Source organism: Phragmites australis, chromosome 4 (assembly GCF_958298935.1).
Source record: "Phragmites australis chromosome 4, lpPhrAust1.1, whole genome shotgun sequence".
NCBI lineage: Eukaryota > Viridiplantae > Streptophyta > Magnoliopsida > Poales > Poaceae > Phragmites > Phragmites australis.
The window spans coordinates 30,191,165-30,206,905 of NC_084924.1; the positions used below are offsets into that span (position 1 = coordinate 30,191,165).

Below are 15,741 nucleotides of genomic sequence, written 5' to 3' on the forward strand. Positions count from 1 at the left end.
GATCACTGGTGTGAATGCAACTTAAGCGGCAGGCAAGCATCGAGCCTTGAAAATCAATCCAACGTCCTGAAACTAGTCAGACCACCTTCTTCACTATTTCTACTGTTAAATGAGTTCAGGAGCTGTTTGGATCGAACCTTTCTTTTTCGGCAATTTTGAATGTTCGCGTTCCATTTGAGTGTTTTATGTTGAGATAGTTTGGATCCAAGGAATGCACAATTAAGAAAGCACAACATACATTATATTTCACGTAAATCAAAACCTAATGTCTCGCATGAAAAGTGGCTATAAGTCATATTGATCTATTTAGAAGAAAAAAGATTTTTATCTTTTCTAAGTAAATTGCATCATAGGTACCATAACTTGTGAGTTGGCTGCTACTAGGTCGTTGAACTATTTGCTCGTCTAGGTTAAAGTTCTTGTTTAAGCAGTGTATTGAGTAAAATGCATCAACTATCCTTAAACTTGTACCGTAGTGTCACAGATGCCCTTGAACTATGATTCATCCGAGGTACCCTTGTAATGAGTAGTTGTTTTGCGTTTTAGTCCTCAATTCCCGAAACCCAATCCCCCGTATTTGTTCATGGTGCAGTCATCGGTCCTTTCTTCTCGGTTCTCACCATGGTTATAAATATCGTTAGTAAACCGCTCGTTTACAGTGGTTACAAGACGATTCAATCCATATCGTTTTTATAAACCAAACAGTTACCCGTCAAATTTAAATTTAAAATTTAAAATTTAATCAATTTTTACCGAATTATACCAAATTACTGTGCGGTTACCGCCGGGACCAGTAACTGTTTCCAAAACGGTAACTAAAATCCTGGTTCTCATGCCAGCCGGTCGCCTCCATCGATCCCGCTGTTCCCATCCTCGTGGCTGCCACCCCCTTCGACGACGACACGCGAGGGAATCGCGGAGAGAAAGCACTGCGCTGGACCAGGTACCGTAGCAAATCAACAATCCCCACCACCAGGAGCGCAGCACCACGCCGGGAGCTCGCTGCCTCTAGCGTTGTCGTCGCCACCAAGGATCGCAGGCCGCCGGTTTCCTCCCGTGGACCCACCATGCATGCTCATCCTCCTGCGGCACAGCTGCCTGGGGCCATGGCAGGCAGCCGCGTTGCGTGCATCGGTTAGATCCGCCGTGCTGGCCTGGCTCCACACCGGAACCATAGCGCCACACCGAGGTCTAGCAGTGCAGCTAGAACCGCTCGCCCGGGCTTCTCGAGCGAGGGCATGGCGCTCCCAGTCGCATGCGGATGGCTTGTCCTTACTTAGGTTACTTGAGCAAACACTAAACCTACATCATAACCATGACAATCATCAAAACCACTTTGCTCAAGGCCTAAGGTTCCATATTGCCAGACCATTAACAAATTAACCACCATTGTTGCATATGTTCATTAGTCAAGATTATAACACTTCCCAGTATCCCAAAAGCATGGCTAAGCAATCTACCCACCAAAGATACCTACCATAAACCATCTAGGTTCCAAGGGATAATATGGGAAAATATAGGAAAAACCCTAAATAGGTGACTACCCATCATATTGACAGAAACCGTTTGAACAGAGATGTTCATATATCCCGAAAACACAATGCTATGGCATAGTTTTGGATAGATCATCCACTAAGAGGAAGAACGATCAGTAGAGATGAGACGGGTGATGGCTGCGATATGCTGTGGTTGGCAATGGCGTCCTAGTCGTGTCATTGCACAAACGGGGATGGGCTTCCAGGATCACGTAGAAGACTTGATGGGACATGCCGTGACATGTTTGGTGCATCCATACGGCTTTCAGATTGACGAGGAACGCGAATGCAAATCTAGTGCGCGTGCAGAACGTGTCCAAAAACCGAACAGCGGGTGTGTCAACCTTGATTACAGTGGTTTGCCTGCTCTACTGGCCGACCTGGTTGGTGAGGGCGTGGGGAACATCATGGGACATCCACCGGTGAAAGGGATTGATGATTTGACCTCTGGTCGGTCGGGAACGTCGATGCTAATCGGCAACAGCGCGGCTGTCCGCGACGACGACGACCGTGGCGGCGTAGATCAGGCTTTGGCCGAGGCTAGGGCTTGGCTAAGAACTTAGTAGGAGGCTAAAACAGTAGTAAGGGAGGAGAAGAAGGGGTCCTCACCTTGCTTTGATGGTCGAGAAAGGAGAATTCGCGGAGAAGACGATGAGGTAGTGCATCACGGGCGGCGACGATGGCGACTCCGGCGAACGGCGGCGCACGGATAGGGCAGCAGTGACTTATAGGGTTTGGTGGCATGGAATAGGGGTAGGAGAGGGCGTGCAACTCATATTTATAGGGCTAGGGGCGGCTGGTTGAGGTGAAGTCCAAACCGAACACGAAACGGATTCGAGTTCGAGTCGGTTACGGTTTCCTTTTTCATTGCTCTCTATTCCGATGATGATATCTCTACCGTCGAGACTCCAAATTGGACATTTCTTGACTCTAAATTATAGTACTAGAAAATATATACAACTTTGGTATTGTCAAGATTTGCATTTGAGGTCGGTTTGAACTCCGAAACTTCATGAGAAGATGAGGTTGTCCAGGACTCCGCAAAAATTTGCAGATTTCGTGGATCCATTGTGTTGGGCCTTCTAGATGACTTGGCTAAGGGTTTGGACTTGAGCAAGATTGAGCCCAAAGATACTTTAGGTATATCTAGGGTTTAGAAAAGAAACTTTTGCAAAGAAATTTGAATAGGGTTTGAATTTGAATTGAGTTTTGAGTGAATTTAAGAGAAACAAAAAATGAGGTTGAACAAGAATAAGAATAGATAAGGAATTTGAATTTGGATATGGATAGACTTAGAGAAAAAGGATAGATTGACTTTAAACAAGGATTTGGATAAGATTTGAATTGAGCTGGAGAAGGATCAGGTATGATCAAGGATTGAATAGATGATGAATTCAAAGACTTTGAATTCCAACCATTAAGATCCTTAACTTATTCACTACTGAGTTTTGTAAAACCTTTTCAAAATCTTTTTCACTCAGAACACCAAAGAGAAAGAAAAAAGAAAAAAAACTATAATATATTTACCTAGCTCCTAACAAAACTCAGCATGCAATGCACACAAAATAACAACCTATATTGATTGATTGATTAAGAAAATAGGTTTTAAACCTATTCTACTGGTAAAGCTATTAAATAATCTTAGAAAATTATAAAAAGTTGTAAATTCTAAAAATCAGGGTGTTACACATTATCATTTTTGTTCTTACTGGACCATCCGAGGCTCAATCCGAGTCCAAATCGAGTTGGATTTGTAGATCTGTTTGGATTCTTTTCGTGTATTTGGCCGAACAAGACGTGTTTGTGTAGGTTTTAAGGTTGAGAGTCCTATTTTCATAATTGAAAGGGCAATGATATCGCCTAGAGGGGGTGAATAGGCGTTTTACAAAAAATCGTCCCCTTTTACCGTTGGCCTAAACTTGCAGCGGAATATAAATTAACGGATTTTTCACAAGTGAAAAACCTAAATATGCTAGGCTCAACTAGTGCACAATCACCCTAAAGAAGTGTGGAAATTACAATCCTAAGATGACAAAAATTACTCTAATCTAGCGAGAGATATGCAATAAAACTTAAATTGAAAAAGGTTGAAAATACTGTTTATATGCCTGAAATTACTGTTCTCCGGATACTCCGGTGAAGACCGGAGTCTCCGGGTTGTACAAGTCCGGAAACTCCAGTGAAGTCCGGATTCTCCAGTTTCTGTACAGAACAGAGCCCGAAACTGAATAAAATTAATGAGTAGAGAGTTCTAGCTTAAACCAAGTGATATCGTGTGTTTCCGGAGATGATTCCACGTAGATTCACAGAGAGCCTACACTCAAATATACACAAACAAGTAGATCGAGTAATATGCACAAAGATTTGAACAAGAACTTAAAAGTAAAGAAACAAGAGAGGAGACACAAGATTTGTTTCCCGAAGTTCGGATTCACCACCATGAATCCTACGTCTCCGTTGAGGAAGCTCCAACGAGCCGGGTCTCTTTCAACCACTTTTCTCGGTCCACTCTTGATTTCTTCCCTTGTGGAGGCGAAATCGAGCCATTCACAAACTTCTGTGGTAACCCACAACCTTGGGTGCTCATCGGCAACGCCTAGCCTCCTAGGAGGCTTCACCTCCAAGAGAAACAAACACGACGACGAACTTCTTGCCGAGAACTCAAGTGCTCAAGATTGGATTTTAGCTCACTTACACTCAATCTTCTAATCTCTCAACCCAACTCATTTTTCTTCTCAAATCACACACTAGAATGGAGTAGGAGAGGTTCTTTTGGCTCTAGAAATGTGTTCTTTCATGCCATTTGCAGCAGCCCCAACGGATGGGTTGAGTGGGGTATAAATAGCCCACTCCAAAGAACTAGCCGTTACTGTTCTAACACACCTACCCCGGAGTATCCGGTCTCAATTCTAAAAACGGCGTTAGAACAGTCATAGAACGTGTCAGAACTAGCCGTTATGCTCTTTTCTGGACTTTACCGGAGTATCCGGCCTACACCGGAGTCTCCGGTCTGCACTTAACACAGAAAACAACCCCGGAGACTTCCCGGAGTCTTCGGCCACTTCAGGTACCGGAGTATCTGGACTTCACTGGAGTCTCTGGCCACTCCAGGTACTGGAGAATCCGGTCTTCACCGGAGTCTCCGAGTACAGCACAGTTGACTTCTGAAAAACGGCGATAACTTTTGATCCCGGAGTCCGATTTCGACGATTTTGGACTCTATGGAAAGCTTATTCAGAGGGCTAAATATCGCAACTGAATTTATGACCTAAAACACATAGGATCAAACTAAGAACACTCCAAAACCCATTTTGGACACTTCCACACTTTCTACTCCGGACTCTTAACAACAAACTCTCACTTTGTGTTTGGTTGGGAACTCTTGAGCACTGAGACGCGACAATTAGCTCATATTGCATCCCTCTTAATAGTGTGGCATACCTAGACTCAATTTCAAAGATAAAACACATTTGAACCAATTTGAGCCTTGTAAAACTTTCAAGTACCGCTTCCTTGTTTCAAACCTTGAGGGTTGCCAACTTTTATATATTCTTCACTCCATCTCTTATTGATTCTTTATATGATTGATGTGAATCATCCATAGCTTCTCATGGTCTCGCACGGTCTATCGGCGCAAAGCTTTAACTCGCTCTTCACCACCGCATTGGTCCTTTAGCGCCAAGCCATTTGCTTGCCCTTCATCACAGATGGTCCATCGCAGCCGAGTCTTGCTTGCCCTTCACCGTCTTGCCATAGAAAACCACTTTGCATTCAACATTTTCAAGGAATTCATTTTATCAAATATGGAGTCCACTCTTGTTCTTCACTCTTGGCATATATGATTTCAATTCAACTTATGCCTTCTTATGGATCCTAACCCCAACTCACTCTCAAGCACAAAGCACGTGGGTTAGTCCATAAAACATAAATGACAACTTTTATACCTTAAGTTACTTAATCTCCACAAGTAACTTCGCCTTCAAGCTTATTACCAGTTTTATTGAGCTTCTTCTTCTTCTTATGAGCATCACTAAAATCTGAATGACTTTTGATGCAATTCTTTGAAGTCATGGCATTTCTCAAAGAATCCATGTCGAGCATCACTTAGAGCTCATTCATCTTGATGTATTTTCAATCTCCTCATTTACCTAGAGCTCATGCACATCTCTCATCCATGCATCACCTATGGAACAACCTACTAACAAACTCAACACCATTGTTAGTCCATAGGTATTATCATTAATTACCAAAACCACACATAGGGGCTAGATGCACTTTCAATAATGGCAAAGTCCAAGCCGCCATATATACAGTTGACAGGGTGGAGGGCAATTGCAACAATTCAGTCAATCGCAATAATTGCATCTATTTTCATTCTCCTTTACTTTTCTGCACATTAGGGTAGTTTAGAGTAGTTCTTCACTGCTACTTTGAATCCTTGTGATTTGGGTAGTGGTTCTTTGTCGTTTTGCTTATAAATTGTCTGGGTAGCGGTTCTCACGGTTGCCGATCAAAATCCTTTGCTTATTTTCTCGTAAACAAGTCACATGTCGCTGTGAAAAGTGATAATTATCAAGGACGAATTCTTGTGTCGCACGGGATTACCAAATTCTGGTGTCGACATAAATTGACGACTCTGCTGGGGAACGACGATTCTCCACCAACATCTTCATCGACTCCAACACCTAGGGTTTTGGCATTTACCCAGTGAGGGAGCTGAAATTAGCATGGACAACATCATTGCACCAACGCTTGAAGAGCTCCCCGAGGAGGATCGTCAAGCCATTGAAGCTCAAAAGAGAGAGGTGGAGAAGATGATGCTTCCGTGCTATCAAAAAATAAGACAAGGCATCATCAAGAAGAGTGATCCAACTTTGATCGTCCATGTGAAACATGAGGTAAAGCCGAATGTAAGTGATTCTCCTCATGCTGCAGAATGAAATGACCACACCAAGCAACAGCTTTTGCAGGGAATCTCTGCAAAGCATCAGTGCGAAAACTGTTCTAGCTTTCATAGGGAATCTTATGCTTCAGCCCCCAGCCATGCCCATGCATTCAATCCATGCACCAGCCCCCAGCTACCATAAATAACCCCGCCCTTATCTATGGATAGACCAGTTCTTCATCTGCTCTCTCAACTACAATGTCTTCCTTAGCTCTACCAAGCCCACCCAAGAAATATTGGGAGATTTTCATCCTCTAGGGGATCGAACTATTGATGTGCTTTTGTGACAACCCTTATAGGATTCGTGAGTCCCAGGACATCTCCGACACCTATGGTCTACGCTTCTTCATATGTGCCAACTACCAGTACAATAAACTTCGATATGGACCGTACGAGTACCCACCGTTATGGCGACATACATCACTCATGTGTCACCTTCCATATGATTTCATGCACTATCTTACTAATATCTCAAATTCTTTTATTTGTCTAGTCTCTTCCACCTCTATGTGACTTTATGGAATGGCTGGATATGGAGCAAAGTGACGACCAGAAGCAAAATGAGCATGCGGTGGAAGAGAAAAGTGTACGAACACTGGGAGTACGAGCAACAGTAGGAAGAACTACAGCTTAAGGGTCACGAGGAGGAGCACATGAGGAACGTAGCGGAGGAGCGCGCCGCGGTTGAAACTCGTGAGATGAGAGGGAAAGGAAACGGGAGAGGGCCCGTCGTGCTAAAGCTTCGGGCCTCGATGCTCTGAGGAAGGGCAAATATCTCAGGTGCACTCAGCAGAGACCATCTTTTGTAACCCGTCTTATTTTCATTCCCTAAGGCATGTTAGGTTTAGCAGCGTCACGCTATTAAGTTAGTCATTAGGCGTACTGTGCATGCCAATATTTGTTGTCGTCATCTCTTTATGGTTAATATCCATTCACGCATCGACAAAAAATCTCATATCAAATGTAAGATTTTTCAACGTGTATAATCTCTATGTCGGGTTATATGATAATTGTTCTTCACAACTATTAATATTCGATAAATTAGAATTTGTATCCTCCCAACGTTAATTCACTACAAAATTACCTTACAGAATTCTTTCTAATAAATTTTAATATTAATATAAAATAATTAAACAACATATAAATGGAGCATTACAAAGGCTTAATATTAATATGAAAACCAATGTTTTGTGCATGTTAAATTATTTTTATTCAAATTGAATTAAAAAGAGAATATCACATGAAATGATAAAAATGCATATAAATGGAGCATTACAAAGGAATTCACTTTTTCACCAAATAACATAGGGTTGAAAATATTTTTATAAATTAGTACATCACATGAGAAGAATATTAGTGATTTTTTCTAGTTTTTTGAGAATTTATTTGAGGCATTAAATATTGCTAGAATTTATAAAAATTTGCTTATTTGGAGAATTTTAATTAAATATTGGCTTAGGCTTTTTAGATCAAACTAATTAAAATGGGTTGCTAATGATCTCTAGTTTGCTCATGAAAACGTTTAGAATTTTTGAACTATTTTTTATGCAAAAACAAATCATGAGTTAAACAAAAAACTTGCACTTTTATGCCTTTTTAAACTTCAATTTCTCGTGCAGCGCACGGCACAGGCCGTATTTGGCGCCTAAGGTGCCGAATACGGTACTCAGGTGCCAAAAACAGTGAGGCTAGTCTTTTTTGGTATTTCAGTACTAAAATCGGGGTTTTGGATTTTGAGATGTCGAATACATGTGATAGATTTACAAATGTGCCGGTCTGTTATCTATTTTGGCAAATATGTTGACGTATATTGTCTATTTTTGCATTTTTACCCAAAATGTACTATGTCTACAAGTTGGTACTTTACACTGCAAATAAATATAAGTAAATATTATGAATATACTTTTCATGATGAATCTAGTAATATCTATCTTCTATTGTCAATCTAAGTAATTTTTTATATTTGATGATCAAAATTAAAAAAGTTTAGCTGGTGGGAATCCTTAAACGACATATGTTTTGAATCTGAGGGAGTACGTTGGTTAGCTACAGGCCTCGAGACTCTTGTACAACTATATATACAACTCAATGATCAATACAATTAATGTTGCATCAATTCATCTTCCCATTTCCTACAACCACGGCTAGTCTGTATGCTTTCTGTGCAAGTCAAGAAAAGACACCACCTCTGAAACTACTACTACTGCTAGATCGAGCTTAATTTAAGGAAGCTTCTAGCACTGAACTTGTGAGCTGTGACAGACATTGCTACACATCACTAGACCTTCATTGTTTTAGTTTCTTCACCATTCATCAATGACAATTAATTACTTTGACCAGTAGTAAAAGCCTTGACCAAACACGCAATTTTTTGCAGTCCCCAATGTGTCCCAGAACCCATGGCAAGAGAACGACTACAGCTCACCTTTGTCTCCCCTCCAGGGATTCAGCGCACTTAATCCACCACACCAAAAGTCTAACCCAACCGATTAAATGTTCAGGAAGGAGACGAGACAAGACAACGATGCTTTTCAGGAAGGAGCTCGTTTCTGCAGTTCAGGAAGGAGCTCCAAGTTAAAGAGATCCAGACAGAGATGAGACAACGATGCTGTTCAGGAAGGAGCTCGTTTCTGCAGTCTTTCTGGTATCGCTGTTGCTGTTGCAGCTGGAGAGTGCAGGGTGTTCTTCTTCCTGCTGTGATCATGAGCATGTAGGAGCTTCGAGGCTGCTTGGGAGAAGATTGCTGATGGGTCATCATGAGGTGCTTGGAAAGGAGTTAATGGAGCATGCGAAGGAAGACGTGGATGCGTTTAGCGAGGAGAAGAGGGAGGTCATCACAGGGCCTAATCCACTTCATAACAGATAGGAGGGCTAGCGATCGAGCTGCTTCACTGGGTTCTTCAGAATTTTGTTTATTTCTTCTCCTCAACCTTACCTGTGGTTTTTTTTTGGCCCATTCTTTCTTAGATAGGTAGCAAATCATGAATAGATTGTTCGATCGAATTGTTCCTTTCATTTGTTTTTATTTTCTGGATTTTCTTTGAGAGATGCCGAACTGTCGAATACTACAATGTTTGAGTTGCACCAGCGTTATGTTCTGATCTGTATCAGAAATTTGCTGCTCGAAATATTCAAATGCTCTTCATTCCTTGCTTGCTAGTAATGTCGCCAAATTCATTTGTTATTTGTTTATAAATATTTAGAATTATTGAGTTTTACGCTTGTTATTCAATCATGTACCCCATGCGATGTTGCGTATAAGCTTTTCACCAGAGAATCTGGTAAGGGAAAACAATTTCACAAAACTACATTAATATTAGAAAAAAATATCACAAAACTACACCTTTAACAATCAGTTTTTATTGATAAAGCACTGTTATAGGCAGTCTATATCACTAAACTACACATCTATTATCATATCATATCACAAAACTACATATTTACTATCATTTTGAATAGCAAAACTACACTTTTAAGCCCTGAAAAGTGTATTGACAATAAAAAGTATAGTTTTATGATATCATGCCAATAAATATGTAGCTTTTTAAAACTAATCTTTAAAAGTGTAGTTTTACGATAGTTTTTTATATTATTGAAGTTTTCTAAAATTTACTCAAAAGGAAAAAGTTCCACCTGCAGCCCACACAATAAGAACATCTGCAGCATGGGCCAGCCCACTAACTCGGACGTTGGGCTAACAAAAGCGTACAGACCCAAGATCCCGCAGCCTCCTCCTCTCTGCCGGAACCTTCTAGAACTCCCGGAAGCTCCCAGTTTCCCCATCCTACCCTCAGCCGCAGCACCACACCCCGCACGCTGTCAGGGGGGCAAATCCGTCAAACACCACCCCTCGCCGTAGCCGCTCTTCAAATAAACCCTAAACCCCGCGGCTACTGCAAAGCCACCGGAAGCAGAAGCGCGGCCCGCATCAACTTGCTCCCCAAGAAGAAGAAAAGAGCGGAAGGACCTCATCGCAGCGCGTCGATGGCGAAGCGTCTGATCCCGTCGCTGAACCGGGTGCTGGTGGAGAAGCTGGTGCAGGCCAAGAAGAGCCCCGCCGGCATCCTCCTCCCGGAGACCACCAAGCAGGTACAGATAGATCTCGCTCTTTTCCCCCTTTTTCGGTCGCGGGAAGCGTTTGTTCCGTCCGGTCGCGGCTCGTCTTGTACCTGTACGCGGGCGGGTTATTAGGTTGTTATAGCCGTGCGGATTTGGGTCTTGGAACTAATCGTTGTTAGTCTTCTACGATGCCCAAATTTGTGCCCTTGTATTGATCCAGGATGATCCCCTTAATCCGTTGGTAGCTTGAAATCGATTACTAGATCCAATCTTCAACATTTTTTTTTCGTGAATGTTATGCTCTGTCGTGAATTTTTAGATTAAAATTATTGTTTCCTTAACACGGGCTTACCATGGCAAGGCAAGGTTGGAGATCCGTTATGAGGCTTTAAAATATTTACCAGCTGAATTAAATTAGAAATTTGGGAGCTCAAGCTGCATAGTTGTCACTAAATAATTGCTTTGATAACCTTTTGCGTAAACATTTAGAAAAATCATTTTCTGCAGCACCCACATGGGGAAGAAAGTAAAAGATGCATGTGGGTGCTGTTCTATTGTTGGTCCATGATTCAATGATCATGTCAACCTGTTAGGCCGTGCCCCTGATGAGCTATTATTAGCTTATTATGGCCATGTGGTTTCGGGTCTTGGAACTAATCTTTACTAGTCCTGTCTCCTGTGTGATGCCCAAATGTGTGGCCTTCCTAGAAACGCGAATTTTTGCCCTCACTATTCTGGGATGATCCCTTGAAACCAATGGTAGCTGGAATTCATGAATTGGTACCAAAATCAGATCGTTTGAACTGTGTATTGAAGATTTTAGGACAGAAATTCTGTTTCCATAACATGGCCTTGCCTGGTACGGCAGGGTTAGAGAGCAATAAACGGGCTTCCAAAATATTTTTCAGCAGAATAGACTAAATAATTGTTATGATAACCTTTTGTGAAAAGTTTGAGACAACATTTGTTGTTGAGTGCATAGCTTCCTCTTCCATTCTTTCGAAGCACAGCTTGATGGATGCATCTTGTACATGTGAGTTTTGGAAGTATCAAGTTGCATTATCTGCTATGTTATATTTTTTATTCATGATTATGTTAACATGTTAGTCCATTATGGTGTCTACCTTGGTTTTGTCTTCGAATGTTGAGTCTAGTGATTTTGTAATCTAACCTACAAAAGACGCTGATATCTGAACAGAGCTGAATGCATGACCACCTTCCTTATAGATAATGCAGCTCGTAAAACTACTGGTTATGAAAATATGTTTGTGATGCAAGTACTAGTACTAAGGTTATGTTTCCCTACTATTTTCTGTATCGATCATCGAGTCAGCCGTAAGATTTTTAAGTTCTCATATGGCTCTGGATGCTCCTTAGGTAACCTGAGTTCAAGTTCAAATATATTGAGTTAAGGTGCCTCCTTGTTAGCCTAATATATCCCTCTATTTGAATCCAGCTGAACTCTGCTAAAGTCATAGCTGTTGGTCCCGGTGAGCGTGATAGGGATGGCAAGCTGATCCCTGTATCTCTGAAGGAAGGTGAAACTGTTCTACTTCCTGAGTATGGTGGAACAGAAGTGAAGCTTGCTGAGAAAGAGTACGCAACATTTGTATATCATATTAGCTTGGCATTATGTTTGTTTTCTTGTTGCTTCAAATGTCATCCTAAATCAGAGAAATCAAACATGATACCTTAGACTAAAACAATTTGATGTGTAAACTTGTATTCTGGAAGGTAATTTAGTAATCTGAACAAGTGCCTGGTGAAACAAAAATGACATGCTAGCTGGGTCACTTCCGCAAAGATGTTTTGTGATTCAGCTATTTGTTTAAGCTGGCTAGCCGTTTGAGTGCAATGGTTGCTTACTTTCATAAGACACCTCGTTTAAATATTTAGGTTTCATTCATCGAACTTAAATTATTACTCTGTGCATGCTTCTAAGTAACCATAAAGAGGATTTGATTTTGCTAGTCAATTCATATTTTCTGGACATAGTTGTAAGCCTTGTTATTATCTTTCGCCGCATGGTACAATGCCAATTTAAGCCTTGTTATTACTCTGTGTCATGCTTTAAGTTTTTTATGAACTACTTTTTTTCCCGAGGAAGCTGTATGCTTCTAAGTAACCAGAAAGAGTACTTGGTTTTGCTAGTCTATTCATATTTTCAGGACATAGCTTTAATTTTGTCATCATCTTTTGCTACATGTATTTAAACTTGTAGAACAGCATTATTTTATATGCGGTTATTATACCTGGTTTGATGATCTCTGTTCAATATGTGCTGGCGGTCTAACCTGGCTGCCTTTATTTTCCAGGTACCTTATTTTCAGAGAGAACGACATACTGGGAAAGCTTGAGGAGTAACTCTGGACTGTCAGGATGTCAAGGCTCGTAGTTGGTTTCGAACTAGAGATGCTGGAGTGTAGCTACGACTTCTTTTTTGTGGGGGACAAAACCCTTCGATGACATTGCCTCATCCTGAACTTCATTTAAACTGATGCAATGGCTTCTTTAGCGCTGCATTTTCTGAATGGATTTGTTAGTCCTAATCTCTGTTTGCACATGCGATTGAACTAGTATATGCCACTGAGATACTATCATGCCACCTTTTCCGCGACATGGGTAAGTTGGCTGCATGTTTTATTGAGTAACGGAATCTCTTGTTATACGGTCGTAAATTGAGTTATGGGTGTGTTCTTCTGCAATTAGCATAGCAATAGGTAAAGAAAGATGGGTCAGGCAAGTTCAAGGTGTGCGTTGCACATTTTGGTTCAACTTGTACTACCGTGTTCGAGAGAGTTACGGTGATTATGGTGACCGTTGGATCGCGAGGGATCTCCTCCAGCATGAACTCTGAAACTAACCCAACCTATGACCGTTGGGGTCGCCGAAGCTGACGGTGAATTCACCGTAGGGGGTGACTGCTTGCCAGTATTTAGGGATTGGATTCCGGTTTAATTTTAGAGAGAAGTGTGTTTAATTATTTGTATGTAGATGAGATTATTTATCAGTGTTAGTTTTACGTGAGTAACTATTTGTATTTGTTCATATAATCTTAGATTTAGTTAATTAAACAGAAATTCAATAAACTTGTTCAAACAGATATTACTAATTAAATATTTTTTTTAATACTCTCGTATCCATTCAAACTATTTCTCCTTAGTGTGCGTATACGAATAATCAATCACACCTTTAATAATTATAGACTGATTTGAGAAGAGAATTGAGGGCAACGCTGTGCTCGAAAATGATGCCACAGGCTTTGTTTGCAGAATATGATTGGTTTGTGTTTAAGTTTGTTACGTCTAATATTAGTTGTGCTATAGGTTTTTAAATAATTATTTAATTAATTGCTATAACAATAATAAATCATATTTTATTAGACTTCTTACTTATATATCATACACTTAAATTTTTAATTAATTTTATAACAATTATAGTTAAAAATTATTAGTCATATTTTTTTTATAGGAAATCATATTTAGCTAATTTTAAACGTGACAAATCTAAGCACACCCATATATTTCCGGCCGTATGTGGAACAGTCGCCTACGACGACGGTAACTGGGACCTGATTACATACAGATAGATTGCATTCACAATGTTTCTGCGTGCACGAGCACATTCACTTCGATTGGTGGCAGTGGACGGTGCTATGCCGTAGCATATAACGCAATCGTACAACTACTTTTTTTTTTAAAAAATGAAATACTACAACTGTTGGTGCCGTGCCGATCTGCTGACCGGACTGTATTCAGTATTTGGCTGCGCACCTTGATTAATAGAATTTCTGATTCCTTTTTAAGACCATCTCGAATTTTTTTTTTGTCATGGTTTATAATTCCTTTACGAAGGAATTTTTATTTTCTTTAACGCTGTAATAATTTCTATTCACGGTTCTCATCACGAAAGAATTCTCAAGATCATTTCTTTCAGGACGGGATTATCTCTTTTTTTTTCCTTTACAAATTCCTTCGAAGAAAAACTATTAAAGATAAAAAAATAAAAAGAATATAAACAGAGAACAGAATCGAAAAAGAGAAAATGAAAGAAATATGGCTGGAGATGGTTTAACAAAAGTTATAGCTTTACATGACCGTAGAGGCAGATGGGCCGGTACGAGCACTGCACGTGCGCGCCGGCTGCCCAAGATGGCGGCCTGACCATGTCACGTCTCCTTCCCTGGGCTGAGGCCCATCGAACATTTCGCCACGCAGCAACTTTTTCGTTTTATCGCCCAGGTTTCAGCCTGCCTCAAGCCCACGGACCATCTCCGCCGATCGACCTGTTGATTTTTGAAAAGCATAGATGACAAAGAGATTTTGAGAGAAATAGCAAGTTTTATCACGTGCGAGCCAAATGGCCATGTATTGCAACAGAAACTTAAATTTTACAATGTTTTTCAGCATTTAAATCCTTGCTTAAAAGAATGGAAAATTAGTTGTTGATTGATGACGTTTTTTTTTCAAGATGCATTACTATAAATGCCAGGCTTATATAATGGTCTATCATAGTCCTTTGCTAATAGGTCAATAGTGATGAAGCATCAGTACTAGTTCAAAAATCATGCAAAAAGAATCAATGAATGCAAATGTGGCTTATAAATCAATAGTAATAAATGGTATTATTGTCGGCTGATGGTTTGAGCCGATAGAGATACTTCACTATCGGATGAGGGCACTAGCCGACAGGGATATCTGAACTATCACTACTGGTTCTAGTCATGACCCGATAGTGATAGTTCATCAAATATCACTAGGTTTGTGTGACGAGCCGACAGTGATAATGGATAACAGTTTATCTTAAATAATTTATAACTTTTTTATATGAAGTTGGATGGAAAAATTTTTTACATAAAAATATAGCTCTCAACAAGATCTACAGCTTTGTAGTTGAAATCTTTTTAATTTTAGGTTATTTAAATGCCCAAATAATCTTAACAAAGTTTCAACCGTGGTCGATAATAGCTCATCTTAAAAAATCATAATATTTTCATACAAAGTCGGATGAAGACAAATTTTATATAAAAATTATACCTCTCGATAAGATCTACAGCTTTGTAGTTGATCATTTTTATTTGAAGCCATATACATGCATAAATAAATATCTAAAACTAGTACAGAGGAAGCCACATACCTAAACTTTTGGTATGTATCTAGTGTAAAACAATAGCAGGAATCATTAAAAAAGATATACACATTA

The 15,741-nt window shown here is 40.3% G+C and overlaps 1 protein-coding gene across 1 annotated transcript; it reads left to right on the plus strand.

Moving 5' to 3' along the window:
• The first annotated feature begins 10,363 nt into the window (after window positions 1-10,363).
• On the plus strand, window positions 10,364-13,088 carry LOC133916055 (10 kDa chaperonin, mitochondrial-like). Its single transcript, XM_062359541.1, has 3 exons — window positions 10,364-10,569; window positions 11,996-12,135; window positions 12,855-13,088. The coding sequence occupies exons 1-3, from the start codon at window positions 10,465-10,467 to the stop codon at window positions 12,901-12,903; spliced, it is 294 nt and encodes a 97-aa protein (XP_062215525.1). The 5' UTR covers window positions 10,364-10,464; the 3' UTR covers window positions 12,904-13,088.
• The last annotated feature ends 2,653 nt before the right edge of the window (window positions 13,089-15,741 follow it).

Excerpts from the sequence above, each read along its gene's own strand:
- LOC133916055 (XM_062359541.1), top strand. The coding sequence starts at position 10,465 with ATGGCGAAGCGTCTGATCCCGTCGCTGAACCGGGTGCTGGTGGAGAAG. Across the intron at positions 10,570-11,995 it reads TCCCGGAGACCACCAAGCAG|CTGAACTCTGCTAAAGTCAT; the intron begins GTACAGATAGAT and ends ATTTGAATCCAG. Across the intron at positions 12,136-12,854 it reads GTGAAGCTTGCTGAGAAAGA|GTACCTTATTTTCAGAGAGA; the intron begins GTACGCAACATT and ends TTTATTTTCCAG.